At 36.0% G+C, this 15,940-nt stretch overlaps 2 protein-coding genes across 3 annotated transcripts in view; one reads left to right on the top strand and one right to left on the bottom strand.

Moving 5' to 3' along the window:
- Positions 1 to 15,940, top strand: part of RAG2 (recombination activating 2) — a 136,785-nt gene that overhangs the window by 95,730 nt on the left and 25,115 nt on the right. The window lies entirely within an intron of this gene.
- The window catches only part of IFTAP (intraflagellar transport associated protein), a 39,600-nt gene that overhangs the window by 2,012 nt on the left and 21,648 nt on the right, over positions 1 to 15,940 (bottom strand). Inside the window, exons 1-5 of one of the 2 annotated variants that reach the window (XM_090140812.1) lie at positions 15,248 to 15,355; positions 13,844 to 13,998; positions 12,377 to 12,448; positions 11,397 to 11,442; positions 4,647 to 4,777 (exon numbers count right to left, since the gene is read on the bottom strand). In XM_090140812.1, the coding sequence (XP_089996938.1) occupies positions 4,647 to 4,777; positions 11,397 to 11,442; positions 12,377 to 12,448; positions 13,844 to 13,998; positions 15,248 to 15,311 (468 nt within the window). In that variant the 5' untranslated portion in view covers positions 15,312 to 15,355. Of the gene's footprint in view, positions 1 to 4,646; positions 4,778 to 11,396; positions 11,443 to 12,376; positions 12,449 to 13,843; positions 13,999 to 15,247; positions 15,356 to 15,940 lie in introns of those variants that run through there. The other variant, XM_031593356.2, reaches the window with a different exon arrangement.

The raw sequence follows: 15,940 nt of genomic DNA, 5'->3' as shown, positions 1-15,940 counted from the left end.
AGCAGTGAATATCCTTGTAAAGGATGCTTTATAAAGTAAACTCTAAAATTGTCTGACTGACCAAGAAATATTTTCCCAGTTTTCTATAATTTTATTAATCATCTACATTGTTCCATGGACCTAGCTTACATTGGCTTCAAAGACGCTGGAGCACATAAATCATCTTAGATGCAGACCCACAGACATTGGCTTTAATAAATAAGAAAAGTGAATTTTGTAAATAGAGTTTGTTTACAAAAAGGTATTCATTTTGCATGCAGACATTTTCTTGCTTATGTCCACAGACTAACTCAGGTAAGCCATCATTAACTTTTATAAACAGCACATGAAATAAATGTTTATATAAGATAAAGCCTGCAAACAAACAAGCACTCTTTCTTGTGAGGGACAGAGCTTGTTAAGATCAACTCTTTGACCTCCTCACCACATTTATGTCCAGTTTCTTTTTTTCCACACACAAAGCTTCCTAAAACTCTATACTGGTAAGGGTATACCAGTAGCTGGGTAATGACTGGTAACAGCAATTGCATTTCATTAGTACTCATCTCTCCTTTGGAGAAATACAAAACATTTCTAAAGTATGATGTAATGTGCGAACAATTTTTTCTGTTAGTTTGGTTGTAACAATATTTTTTACCACCTCTAAAGGTAATTAAGCTTACAATAGTTTAAGTTACAGTACACACTTGCAGGGATTCTACAAGAACAAATCTATCCTTTCTCTGCTAATGAAGTTACAGAAACCATACAATCATTCACTGTGCCCTTGTGCTGAACTTTGTATCAATCCAATAACTTTTCATGCAAATGCAGATAAATACTGGAAAAACTTGTTTAAAAAAACTCAAACCCAAAATGCTACATGGAGATGGATGCCAAAGTAAAATATATTTGATTTCACTGCTACCAATTTTTCTGTTACACACTGTGCATTGAAAAGTTTATTCACATTATGTATTTATCAGTGTGCTTCATCTCTCAAACAAGTTCTCAGAGCATTAAGGATTCTTTTTTTCTGCTTCTTCCAAGAAGGTATTCACTTCAGCCTTCTTCACAGATAAGTAGTATAAAATTTTTATACTGCAAGCTGCAATTTTGATCTATTTCAAAAGGAAGACATTTTACAACAGAACACAGAATCCTCTCAGCTGATCAAGTTATTATCATGTTATTTTTGCCTAAGGAGCAGAGAGAAATATATGAATTTCAGGTCTCTAATTTAACATCTAATTGAAATCTTTTTGAAAGCTCTCTGGGAATAGAATTCTGCTCTATTAGAAAGCTGCCAGTTTGCTTAAGATTGCTCCCATGATTTATTCTCTGAAGAAAATAATTTTCATTTACAGTTCCCACATGTCCAAATTAATGTTCATATTAATAACTAAAGTATTTTGCTGGAGGTTGGATTACAAAGTAATTTTGTAAATAAAATACCTTAAAGTGAGACTTTCAGAAGTCCATTAATAACTGGCAACTCAGTCATTGTAATTAATCTGTGTGGAGTTAAAGTTAACTGAACAGTTTGTCTCTGTCCTTCCAAATACCTGTATATTTGTTTAATGACTCATAAAATCCACTTGCTAAAATTATGTAAAGGATGCACATACATTCACTGGTGTTTTCCCTGTATGCTCAAAGGAAAACTTACTAAGCCAATAACAACGAAAAAAAAAAAAGGGGGGTGGCTGGGGTGGGGGGAGGGGAAGTATATATGCCATTATCTCATAGAAACTTAGTATGTACTGGAGGACTTAGGGCAAAAAAACAAAAGAAGTCTTGAGTTAGGGCCACTGGACAATACATCACCGTCCATTTTCCACTACTGCTTTATCATTCTGGAAAACTCACTCAATCTCTGTCTTTACTGGCCTCTAAAAAGATACAACTCTTCCATCTTCTTTCACTTAGTCATCCTGTCTTATGTTCTCTCTCGGTCTTGAGGCCTATCAGTAAAATCTCAAATCACAGGAAGTCAGTGGGACCTGCACTTCAGGTTTTAGATGCTGTCATTCCACAGATAAAATGATGAAAAGAGGCACAGTAAATACATTTTTGAATGGCCAAAATACTTTTTGGAATTCTTAAACTAAATGCTAACAATGGAGAACAGAAAGGTTGAATTCATCTTTCCTAATCTCAGCCATAGAAGAGTTAAATTTCTAGATTAAAGTAGCCAACAAAGAACCAGCCTGACAGTCAGCCTCTGATATCAAACAGATATATTACATCTTAGGACAAATGCTGACAGCAAGTGGGATAAATCACTTTCTGGAGGTGCTCATCTCTTCCTCCTGATGACAGCATTAAATTAGGCTAAAAGCAGAGCTCAAGTTAGGTGAGATGAATCCTACTTTGAATGCATGTGAACAGCGAGAGCATGAAAAATATGCATTCAACTGAAGTCAAATATATGCAAATGGAAAATAAGAACAAATAAAAACCTAGATATTAATACATACAGTTAATTTAAAAATATGAAAAAGATATACTACATAGAGATAAAGGAGAGAATAAATATCTGGGCAGAGGAAGTAAATGTTCTGTATAATGTACTTCAATCATGGAGTGAATGCTGTTTCTGCTATTTCACTTTGAATTGGTCTGTGGGAGGTTATGTGTATATATTAAAGTTTGGGAATATACATGTATGAAATACATATTGAATATATAATACGTTTCTAAAACCAGCAAAATTGCTGGCCAATACAAATAATGTCTTGTGTCATTCACTAAGCTGTTCTTTAATAATTAGCCAAGTTCTATGCTGGCTTTTAACAGAATTTCTCTTTGTACATTAAACTTTCCCTAGCAATAAATTCCACTGAAGTCCCTCACAAATAGGTCTACAGCGAATAAATTCTCCTCCTACACTGAAATAGGATTGTTTATTTTTCATAGGAAAAGGCTTTCCATTACATCCTGTGAAAACAAAATAGGTAGCCACATTCTGTTTCCTTTCCCTATCAGAATCGTTTTGTTGGACAGAGAACAGTCATTTCAAAATGTTGCCAGGGTAAATCTTTTTTCTTAAGCAGTCTTGCCACAAGCAAAACAAGACTTAATTTTCACAGCAATGACAATTTAAAGCACTGAGGGATTTTAAAATAGACCTGTTCAGTCTTGACAGTTCTAAAAATCAGGCCACATTTCTGATACTTAAGTGAAGGCACTAAAATACACATAATCTAGGGAAAATGCTGACTTCATTTTGAGAATTGTGTTGTCTGCTACCAACCAAACACTTGTGAAAAAAAATGCATTAATGTAATAATACTCTATTTCCCTTCCAAAATTCACCTTTTTCTGAAATTGAAGTGAATTCTGCATGCAGTGGAATCTTCAGTTATTTTTCATGAATTATGTTAGAGTCACATACAATCATATATGAATACTGCACTAACACTCCTTCTTTGGTTTCATACAGAAGTTATCAAATGAGCAAACTATAAAACCTCATACTAAGGGTTTTTGTGTGCCAATGGATATTTCTTAAGGCAAAAAACTGTGAATTACATCAGTCTTTAGGGAAAAGTGCAAATATTTTTATTCACAGAGCGGAATGCACTAGAGCTGGAAAGGTCATTTTAGAACATTATTACTTTCTCCCAAAGCAGACTTGTTCCTTACAGTGAAGAGTTTATTGCAAAGAACCAAACACAATTCAACTCAGGAAAGGAGGCACTATACACACTATCATAACATCAATTCTTCACTGGTCACATATCATTATGGCTTATGGTTTAAACCTCATAGGATATCAATAAACATATGATATCAAAACTGCCCCATTTTAGCCAGAAGCTAACTTCAGCTTCTATTACCACGATCAGGCAAGGGAAAAGAGCTATGAAAAAAAAATTTTCAATAGAAACATCCCCAAAAGCTAATGCTCACAATGACTGTTTGGATAGGAAGCTAAATGACTTAGAATAAGCCTGTGAGCAATCCACACCTTCTGTTCTACTTTGAAAAGGTCTGAAATTCTGAAGAAAAATGGCAATTCTAAATTAAAGCACGTATTGATTGTGTCTGATTAAAAGACTGAGATTCCATAACACAAAGCTGTCCACACCCCTTGTAGACAATACAAATCCTCAGCAGCATCATACTACCACTTATTTCCAAAAGAATAAATCCCAATTCTGATCACTATATATTCTATTTTTTTATTTTTTATTTTCAGTGTCACATTGATCATTCACTACCTCTTTGTTGCAAAAAAATGGTTCCTATATTCAGCTCAGTAAGAACTGAATATTATTTTAAGACCGTGTGATCACTGGAATATTAAATGGCATATCACTCTTTGTAAGTTCCCATTTGCTAGAAGGTCAGAAACTGCAAGAGTTTACTTGAATATTTTTTTAGTTAAACCAAATAAATATTTAAAAGCCCACATACAGTTTGGAGCCTTGAAGTCCACATTTTGAAAATGCAAGATAATATAATAATAAAACAACATTTTTGTTTTCAATCATTTATCCCAATTCTTAATCTATCTAAGAATATGTTTTTTATTCAAAAATTAATAATATTATTTTTTTAACTCACGGAAGCTCCTCACAATCTCTCTGTCCTTGTGGAAATAACATTGGAAGCCAAGAGGTTGGAAAAAAAAAAAATTAAATAAAAATATGGCCTCATACCTCTTCTGCTTTGTTGTCCAGTGGCTGTTGAACTGAGGAGATTTTGAGCTTCTCCTGAAAAGACTTTTCAAAAGGAGGTAGACAGCAAGTCCCTATCTCCTCCACCTCTCCTGGAAGAACAAATGACCCTGCTGAATAAAAAATAATGGACGTTAGCCTTCTATTTTATGTATAAGTTAGCAAAATCACATGTAAAATCTCATAGTGCTTAAATGCAGACAAGGTTTTTTAGTTGTAAGTGTAGTATACTGACTGTTACATAATATTAGGCAGTTACCTTGAGAACAGATGCATACACTCCTGAGCTAAAATCTAGATAATAAAGTATACTATACTCAGGAAAAATCAAAGTTGATTAAATAGATGGTTAGCTCTTCTTTCTTGAGAAAACAGCATAGAAATTCTGCAGCTAGACATGCCCAAACTCAGAGAAAATTTGGTATTAGATTTATGTCTTCCATAAAGAGGAAGGAAAATCCTGAGCAGACTTACAAACAACAGACTGAATTCTAATCTTGCTATTGATTAGCTGGGCAGTCTATTTTAACTCTCTTTTCCTAGAGTTTTACAAACTATACATTGGGCATAAGAAATCTTTACAAACGTCTGTCTTAGTATTAATCTCCTGAAGTGTTAAGTAAGCAATACCTGATAGAAGTAATAATATTTCCCATTACGATGCCAGATGACTCTTTTCCAAGGATATTTAATGGATGTTTGCCCATCCCTGAACTTTCCAATGAGAGGCACTTAAGAGGAGTTGCACATATCTGGAACGCGCAACCTTTCTATGTTGGCAGCATTTGGACCATAGTTCACAAGTCTACAGACTTTCTGAATCACTTCTCCTTTCCACACTTAAGGAAAATGTTCATACTAGGAATAGTGGGTTTGCTTTCTGTGACAGCTCAGAATGATATGCCTTAGGTTTAGAAGTATCTTTTAACATGAACCAATCTCAGCTCTGTTACAGCGCAGATGCATCCATCTTGTCTCCATAATGCTTTCATATGAAGAAACTTAAGGAAACCATATGTCTTGCAATTTAGTTGAAGGATTATATAAATCAACCTACTATTTTTTCTGCCTGGCACATACATTTCTTTACAGCTTCATACCAGATATTTGTAGCTTATTTTTCTCTTGAAATCTCAGAATAAACTTTCAAAGTGTTGCTCAAATGTTAGTTAATGGAACCAACAAGAGGGTGGATAGATGCAGAGTGAAAAGGAAGAAGTGTCTATTTATCTCTACCTGCACGCTTTCACCAGAGCAGAGTGGTTACAGACCTCTTATCTTCCTGTAAACCCACATTTGAAAATAATGATTTCCTAGCTAGGCATTCTTGAATGTTACATAATGAAATTCTTCATTTATTTTTTCTTCTAGCATCTTTATATTTTTTCAAAGCCAGCAGGACTATCCACTTTGGACTTGTAAAGTAGAACATTCTTTAATAAAGAGCTGAGTCTATTCCCTCTGGTATCTCATTCCTGGACTTATGTGTTTTGCTTCATGATTCACAAATAAGTGGTTTTCAATTTTCATTTCTACTCTCTTGGTTGCTTATACCTATCTCCAGTCATCTATGTGCTTTCAGTCCTTGTCCTCAGCATAGTATCTGATCTCATTCTTCATCAGTTATATGAGAAAGCTTTCTGAAAATGTACTATGGCTTCACACACACTCTGGGACTACTTTTTTCATTCTTTCATAACCGGTGTCAAAATTATTTGTAGGGCAGAAGTGAGATGTGAATGCTCATTTAAGGCAATGGCAACTTCTGCTATTGTTTCAAACTTGCACCCCAAATATATACCCTCCCTGAAGAGAGGAAACCCTGGACACCAAGAGGTTTATATCACCTCCTGAGGTAACGTCCATTATTTCAGTACTCAGAGCAGCTTTTTCCTCACAACAGACCAATTTGTGGAGAGAAGATGAAGAGGAAACATTTATGTAACTGCCTGGCAATGGCTCAAGAAGACATCTCTTAAAAATTGGGACAACAGAAGGAAATTTATTTTTGCTTTTAGCAAGAAGTGCTTGTCATACTCAGAATGTCAATTCCAATTTTTTAAGGCTTGTTAGTAATGCAAACAGTGTTTCAAATTTCCTTCAATCACCCCGTAAGAATGTGGTAATCAACCTTTGTTTGCCAGTAGACATGCCAGAAATGAGCTTTGTCTCTCTATCCTGGCTGCATGACAGCATATGCAAGTCTAATCGGTAAATGCTGCTTTCCCTGATAATGTTTAATCAAGAAACTCCTTCAGAGAGAAAAATTAGAGTTTTGACAGTACTCCTTCTCAATGGGAGCTCCCAAAGGAACTGTAGGCTATTGTAAGTTCTAGCCAGTACCTCACAGCTGATTTAGGTTGCTGTTACAGCACTAGTGGATGATGATCCTAATTAAGCTGCTAATTATGTTCTCTATGGAGGTGATTAATTAGCAACAGGAATGCCATGGATATTGCCAATGGCACTGTATATAGAGATAATTGAGAAGGCAGTGATATCAAAAATATGAGAAGACACTGAAGAATCATCTTCCTGGATGATATGGCAGTGCACTTCTACAATTTTGCTCGAATCCAGTGCAGTTTAGCAGAACAGATTTGGAAGCTGAGAAAATCTCCTTAGCTCTTTTACTCCACGTGACAGGCTCACAGAAAGTGATTACTAACTAAATTTGAGAAGACCACTAAATTGTTTTTTTAGATTCAGTTTGTACCACTGATGTTAATTATAAGTATAGGAAAAAAAATAATCTGTTGGCAGAAAACTGATCTGAACCTTCAGGAATGAAGAAGTTTGCAGTTAACTATCTTTACTGAGCCAAGTGATGTAAAGCTATAGATAGGCCACTGCAGGCTTTACCACTTTCAGACACTACGTTTGGCAAAAATTCTGTTGATGGAAAGCTGAGGAGGAAGGTAGTGCTAACAAAAAAAAAAAAACTTAAAAGCTAAATTTTGGCTCCTCTCATTCTCAGGCTTCAGGCTGTTAGCCCCAAAGAGCTGTCTAGTGTGAAGTCATCTTGAGGCAGTGTTAAATGGGTTGCAGAGACTAGAGGAGATAAAAAGGAACAGATTCATAGGTTGGGTGGAGCCCAATACAGAACTCTGAATCTTGTTCCTGAAGATGATTTTTCTTTGTAGGTGTAAAAATAAGTTCAAAATATAAATAGGAAGGCACAGATAATGGAAAATAAAATATTGCTAAATATTGCAGAGAGAACTGTTAAGTTAAATAATCAGTCATTCAGGTTCTCCTTATTTTCCTTGGGGCAGCAGAAAATGCAGACCATGAAAAGACAAGTATGCTGCATCTCAGCATTCTAAGCCCAATCTGTGTATCCTTACCCACACATGTAATCAGCTCTTTTTTAATATTCTCCTGTATTTAAAGAAGGCTACACTTAAGGTCCCTAGACATGCTTCTCACATATTTAGCATTTTGTATAAATACTATCTACTATTATTACCTAAGTATCCTTTGAGCCCTACAGCAAGTGATTTGTCACTCGTCCTGGAAAGGAATTTTGTTGCCAAAACACAGGTACTAGGCATTCTCCATCTGTCCCTGGAGAAAACCTCATTATTTCTACTGTTGCCTTAAGCTACTTACAGATTAAATTCAATGAGAGAAAGCAATTAAGCAGTCCACCATACGCATGCTGTCACTATGCTATGGTTTAAAGCTATGGTTTAGGGCAGCAATTTTCTTTTGCCAATCCTGGTTTGCTGAGCCAAAGATTCACAATGAAAAAATACTGCCTTGCTTTCAGGCTTGCAGCCCAATGCTGTCTAATGAAAACAGCTACAGTGAATTTGCATACTGACTAAATCTATGGGCTACTTCTGTCATTAGAAGCAGCTGTGTTCACACTGTAAAAGATAGCGGACTTAGTAAAATAATAAACAAGTAAGTAGCAGAATGATTCACAGAATCACAGAATGGTTTGGGTTGGAAAGGACCTTTAAGACCAACCAGCTCCAGCTCCCTACTGTAAGCAGGGACACCTCCCTCTAGACCAGGTTGCTCTCAGCCCCATCCAGCCTGGCCTTGAATGCTTCCAGGGAGGGGGCAACTGTGCCAATGTCTCTTCACCCTCACAGAGTAAAGAGGAAGAACCACCACCCTCAACCTGCTGGTCATGCTTCTCTTGATGCAACCCAGGATATAGTTGACTTTCTGGGCTGCAAGCACAAAGTGATTCTCACAGAACATCCTCCAAGAAGGCACTTGGCCTTTTTAACAGCTATTTTCTACCAGTGCTTTTCACACCTTCAGCCTTGAGACACTTCTCCATAAGTGTGAATATTTATTGCATTAATGTACAATTGCTAACTCAGCTAAATTATCTGTCCTTAAAGTTAAATGAAGTACAGAGATGCTGAACAGTTGCCAATATCAAGTAGAGATAAAAGCTTGCTGTAATTATATTAGCAACGTATATTTTTCACTGGGTGTCCTAGCTTGTTCTGCCAGTATGAACTCATTTGTCTGACATGCGGGTGGCAGCATTTAAAGAGATCAGCAACAGAATGCCTTTCAAATTTGATTCACACTTTGCCTTACTTATAAATTAATTGGAGTCCTTCAGAATTAATCCTTTGTTAAAGTGGCCATTAGTGATATTTTATATTCATTAAGGCAAACAAGAGTAGCGATACCATTTTATATTTTATTTTGCATGTTGTAGAAATGAGATTATGAATCTCTCTTCATGAAGAGATGTAGATTTTAATGTATAAGAGAACTATCTAACTATGACACCTATTTTCTGCATGATGACATAGGAGTCAAGGGGTTCTTTTTGTTGTTTTGTTGTGGGTTTTGTTTTTTTTTTTTGACTGAACAACCATCCTCCATTGAAGCCTTGGCAAGAACAAGGCTGTGCACTTCTGAGTTTTAAGTTTGGTTGCTGTTTACTTTCCTTACAGAGCATAGACAGAATGATTAGCTTCTGACTGTGCGGTATTGCAATGTTATAAAATACAATCTAAATACTTAATGTCATTAGTCAGCACTCTTGATTGCTTAGGAGTTGATGCAGCCACTTTCTGCACCAAAGCAGTTTGTGCAGTGAGGGCTGTCTTGTGGGAGGAGTTGAAGAGAGCAAATAGTGAAGCCAATCAAATGTCAAGTAGAAAAAAAACAAACTAGTAGTTAGCATAGTGATAATCTACAGTAATGGTGTTATAATAGTTTTTATTATTGTTTATAGCTACCATTAAAAACCATAACTGAAAAACTTTCCCAAGTTAGCTTGTATGAAACTGTATTCAGACAGCACAAGCAGATGATCATTTTTGTAATTTTCATCTTGTTCAAATACAGTATGTTTTACTAGAAGGTTTCTAAATGTATGTGATTAGCATTTACTCTTGCACACTGAAAGGCCCATTGACAGACAAGGTCTGCAGTGGTCCAGAAAGTGGACCCCAAGTTCTGTCAGTTCTTTTTCATCACTGCCCAGCTTGGTATTGTACTATTGGGCTTATTTCTCATATTCCAGTTTGTGGCTTGTTTTGCACTAGAGATATCTGATGATACTTCTACTAAACTAGATATAGACAAGCCTTATTTCATCAGTGAAATGCAAATTAAGGCTTCCACCAGTGAGTCCCAGTTTTAATAGATATTATGATAATTGAAGATAAACACAGAACAATGAGAACAATGTCCTAAAAGGGGGAAAAATGAGAAGAACAATGCACAGAAAAGAAATTTTCCATTTCTGTACCTGACACAAGACAGCAATCTCACTCTCCCCCTTCTACTATGCCCAGTTTAAAGAAAGATTGTTATAAGCCTGACTTTGGCTGGTTTATTGTTTTCTTGTGAGTTACAACCAAGCTCTAAATATTCATCAATTCCAAGTCCATAAGCCCTCTGACTTCATAAGGATTCTGCACATACAGAAAGAAAAGACTAATCAAACAGTTAATGGATTAGACAGACTAATTAAACAGTAACAACTAAGAACCAAAGTCTGCTCTGTCACAGCTTCTTCCAGTGACCTTATGCAAAACTCTTAAACTGTATGGCTTGGTTTCTTTGTGCAGTCACAAGTATAGATGAGGAAAATCACTAAAAGGTGTTCCATTTTGGTAGAAATAAAGACCGCACAAGTACCTGTAATAGACAAACAACTGCAAACACAATATTTCTACATACTTTTCAGTGGCAGGAGAGTTAAATTTTTTTTATTCATAATGGAGAAGTTCAAAACAATTCAAAATGCTCATAGTTTGAATGCTTAAAGAAGTTCACCATGTATTAAAGACAATTCTTATTCATTTTAAGCCCAGGATGAAACCACTGTAATGAGTAGGGAAAACATTTTCATTAAATATTTCCACTTCATAGGATTCTCTTTTAGCACCCAATTTACTTTGTGGGTTACACTTTGTAATTAAAATAATTTCTATATAAAACAGAGGAACAGAAAAATGAGAAAGTTGCCACAAAAAGTTGAAAAACCTTGAAAAAAATCATTGCCTACCGGGTAACTTAATATCTCATCTTAGAGTGAGGACATAAATTCATTAATCTGGGGAATCTGGGCAATTGGAAAGATTTTCTAGCAATGGAAGAATGGAGAAAAAATATAATTTTTAAGACATAAATCATTCTGCTAAACAATGTTTCAGAGTCACTAAAAAGAATAAAAAGTAATATCCATACACATGGATCCAAAGACAAAATATGATTGTGAATATGAAGATGGATAAAACTTACCATTGCATGGCTCTCCATCTAAGTCTGTTTCTAAGTAACAGTCCACCTGCAGTGAAAAAAAAAAAAATAAAGTGGAAAACAGATCAAATTCCGTTCCTTGCAGTACAAACTACAAACAAGCAGAAAAGCATTAAATTGTCTTCTTTGTCATCTCAATTCTCCTCTGTATTTTTCCAAGAAATAATATGATTTTTTTTTTTCAATGTAAAACACAAAGGAGAAACTTCTAAGTATAGACAAAGGATTGCTATTGCAGCTGTTGCATACCAACTACAGCGAAAGAAGCTCAAGCTGAAGAACAACCTTTTCAAAAACTTGGTAGGAAGTAGGAGAAGTCAAATATTTTCAAAGAAAAAAAGCTACCCTGTGGATTTGCAAAGGCACTATATATGACACAGGCACAGCTTAAACTGCAAACAAAACAAGCTTGATCTTTCTATATTTGATATTAATATTGAATTGAATGGAAAATAAAAAAGCTAAGAATTATGAAAATTTTAATACTTCATCTGGGACACATCATTACTGTTTTTATCAGGCTGATATCCGCTGAAAACAGTCCACACTATAGAACAAGTATCACAAGAGTTGCTTCATATTCAAGGTAGCACTCTGAATAGATGCAAATATGAGAGTCAAAGAGCTTTCCCAGCCCATCTGTAAATAGTGTTACAATAAAGGATTTATTTACTATACACAGTAGAGCCTTCTGTGTTTCTGTGCAGTAAGCAGGGATGCTCTTTGATCATTTTTTACAAACTGATTTGGCACTATTGTGTTACACAACCTTTATATATTAATAGCACATGCTCATTAACACTTGGAAAAGAAATCTGGAGGATGATGGTCTCATTCTTCTTTCCCACAGATGTGAAAGAAATACACTGACAAACTGCAAATGCTTTGTTTATACAGAAAGCAAAATTCAGTGATATTCAACTCATAATCTCCACTTTGAAGAAAATCAAAGGAAACCTCACCTGAGCTCTTTCAGATAGACTGAGGCCGTTTCCATCAGAGTCACCAGATTTCCAGCTCTCATTTATGACCGTCTGTAGATAGACATGCAGAAATATGCATGAAACAGAACCAAAGCAATAGTCAAGCTCATTTACACCCCTACTGATTTACACACACAGGTTCTTGACAGTGATTAAAAATTTTATAAAGTGAATGGAGTGCTGCTGGAAATAGAATGCATGTAGGTAATCCTTTGAAATTCTACATGGGACCAGACTGAATTAGTATAAGTAATCACTCTATGCCAAAAAAGCAACTTTTGGAATAGAAGTGTTGTTTACAAGTGCAGTTTTTTCCCTTCTTTCCTCAGGGGAAGTTTAAAGGTTACTGTGGCCAACTTAATGTATTAAAGTCTCTTCCCATTACTATTTTAGCAGCTCTTCTGATGCATTCTACTATTACTGTATTTGTTTCTAAAACTGTTAATGTGACAAAAATGTGGTGTCATGGCTGAAACTTTTTTTTCTGTAGCAACAAAGACCAGTATTAAGATCTTCCTTAACATAAAGGATAATGGAAGCTGCACGTTGCTCTGCAGGGCAGAAAACCAATTCAGAGTGGCTAAAGGAAGAGACCCAAAGGCCATCTACACCAATGAAGCATCCATACTCTTTGTAAGATCAGTGGCAAAAAAATTTTTGTCATTTTTGTTATACAATCAGCTGATAGAATGTGACTGTTTCAAAAGCCTTGTTTGATTCTACCTCAAAGGCATGTGTTAGTAGGGAGAAAAATGACAGCTTTTTCTCTTTGACTGAGGCCCAGCAGCGCCATCATTTCAAGTCATTGAAGTGTGTTGCTCTGTGCATTGCACAAAATAACCTGCTACCTCATTTGTAATAAGAAGTTTAATCTATTACAGGCAAGACTGCAGCTTTATTTTTTGTTATTCATGCAGGAGGGTAGAAGTTCTTAGGAAGTAGACTCAGATTTCCATCCTGCTCTCTCCAGATGATGTCTGTGGCTTTCCTATCCCTACACATTCCTAATCTCATAGGTTTCCAAAGATTAAAAAGACCTCTGGCCTGCCTAATATTTACTTCAGGCAGCTGAAGCAACAGGATTCTGTATTTTCTAAAATCCTCAAGCAAAGTAAATGTGTGCATGCTGGTATTCACACACTCAAGTCTTTTGCCAAACCCTACCATTAACTGCAGTTTTGAGTGAAAGCCTAACAATGCTCTTTGTGGGGCTCCTTATTTATTAGTCAGATTAGGACAGCTTTGCAGTAGAGAAAATGCCACTGTCAAATGTGATCCCTGCAGGTGCCTCTGTAAGCATTACACACTTAGGTAGTATTTTAAATATTTACCTCAGATGGGATAATACCATCAGCATCTAACATTTAGACAGTATACCCTTACTTTTACTTCTTTTATCTTTTTGAAACTGATGCTTGTCCACACAGACAAATATTAACTTATTACCTTATTCTCATTTGGAGTCTGTGGTGGGAAAGACACAAGCTTTTCTTTGCTTCTTTCAAGCAAACCATCCTGTTTATCTCCATTTGAGATTTCAGAAGCAGAAAGTGATTTTCTTAAGGATTTTTTACATCCTTGAACCATCTTCCTCTCTTCTTCTGCAAGGAGAATCATATTACATCAGATAATATAATGGCACCATCCAAGATAAAGAAAAACATATGAATTTCACTGGATAGATATACTGACTTCATTCAAATATTCACTTCTCATCTTATGCTCAGAACTTCCATGTGCATGATACACATCTATTTTGCAATCTTTATCATAAAGCTAAATATGCATTTTGAACTCCTAGTGCATAAAGTATGACCTATTCCTTGATATGGAAAAATTCATTGTTGAAAAAGTTTACAGTATATAGAAAACTTTACATACCTTCACATACCGAACTGATAGGTTACCAAGAACAGGAAAATGCTCTGAATTTTATTGAGTGCTGTAATGATCTGATCCAAAAATTCTTGTCTTTCATACCACAATATCTTGGTATCACTCTGTTGACACTGATGAATAGCCCAAACACATGCCCCTGCATGTGAACATCACAACCACCAGAGCAAACATCCATGTTGTCTGGTATTGAAGTCAGCCTTGGCAATTCATTTACCAGAGCTGTTACTGACACCAGTTGTGAGTCTGCCCAAGTCCAACATCTGCAAAGCTCTCGGGTTTCCACATGCACCACTGCCAAAACCTCCACCAGACCAAGACTATGTGATGAGGTACAGTGACAGGTCCTATAAGATATTACCATTTTAAAGTTACTAGTTTGTAGACAGAGGACAGCATATAATTTGCCACCAGGAAGGGAGAGCTCCAGATCATAATCTGATACAAGATTTCTGCTTAGAAAGATGCACAATCCTAAAAAGATGAGAAAGCAAATTTCGGGGTCTGGCTTCCTACACTGTCTTTGATGCTGAGCAAAGAACTGCTCTCTTTATCACAACCCATATCTAGCTCCTGTATCTTTATTTAGTACCTCATTTGAGCTGAGACCTTTAGCAACCTGACTGTCCAGGAACAATTTTGCAAGAGAAAATTTGTTTCTGGGATCAAACTTATAAACAGCCATATGCCAGCGGCATTTAACTGTCAAAAGTTTAGGTTCTAAAATTAAAGATTAAATATAGATGTTTAAGAAGGGTTTGTTCCTTTAGGGAATTCTTCTGTTGTTGAAAGTTAGACTGGAAAAACATTTTGACATTGTACTGACAGAAGACTGGGATAACTTCTCTCATGTTTCTTTTATACATCAATAGTGGCTAATTGGGCCCACAGTGAAAATAAGGAAGTATTCCGAAATATAAGTGAGTCAGCGACAGCTTCTGACACCTTTCATACCTTTAAGAATGCCATTTACAACAGAAGCAAGGACAGGACAACTCCTACTTCTTCTGGCCATCATACCAGACAGGTCTCTGTGGTGCAGAACAGCCAGCAAAATTATGACGCAGCAATGACATCACAGATGGAACCTCCACAGTGCACACTGCAGCTCAGAGCTGACTAGAGATCAAGATAAGCATATGCATGGAAGTTTGGAATTCTAAACTCACTCTGAATGACTGTTTGCCTACAAAATAGCTAAAAATATACTAATTGTAGCCAAAATAAAACTGCCTGACTTTTTATTTAAAAAAAAAAAAAAAATCCATTATAAAATATGGAGAACCAGGTGAACTTTGCACTACGTGAAAAAATAAATGCTGATTTTAACCAAGTTTCTTGGGTTTAGTTTGAAAGATTTACTCCATAAGAATAAGAAGCAGTGCAGTACATTTCTAAAGCAAAATTACATGTTATAGGCATTAAAGTAATTCTTGCAGAGAGCCTTAATGATGCCCTTGGGGTTAGTACATTCAGCCATCCACTTTCCCACAGACTTATTAATCCCCACAGACAGCTCTGTGCTGCAGTTACTATGACACACAGAAAGGGCTGGCATTCTGGACATAACCTTACGTCTGTACTCATAAGAGTCAGGTTCATAAAAAGTAAATTGCACCAGATCAGAACAGCCTAGCAAACAGGTTT

Source organism: Phasianus colchicus, chromosome 5 (genome assembly GCF_987193195.1).
Source record: "Phasianus colchicus chromosome 5, bPhaCol1.hap1.1, whole genome shotgun sequence".
Lineage (NCBI taxonomy): Eukaryota > Metazoa > Chordata > Aves > Galliformes > Phasianidae > Phasianus > Phasianus colchicus.
This window is presented reverse-complemented; position numbering and strand designations above follow the sequence as displayed.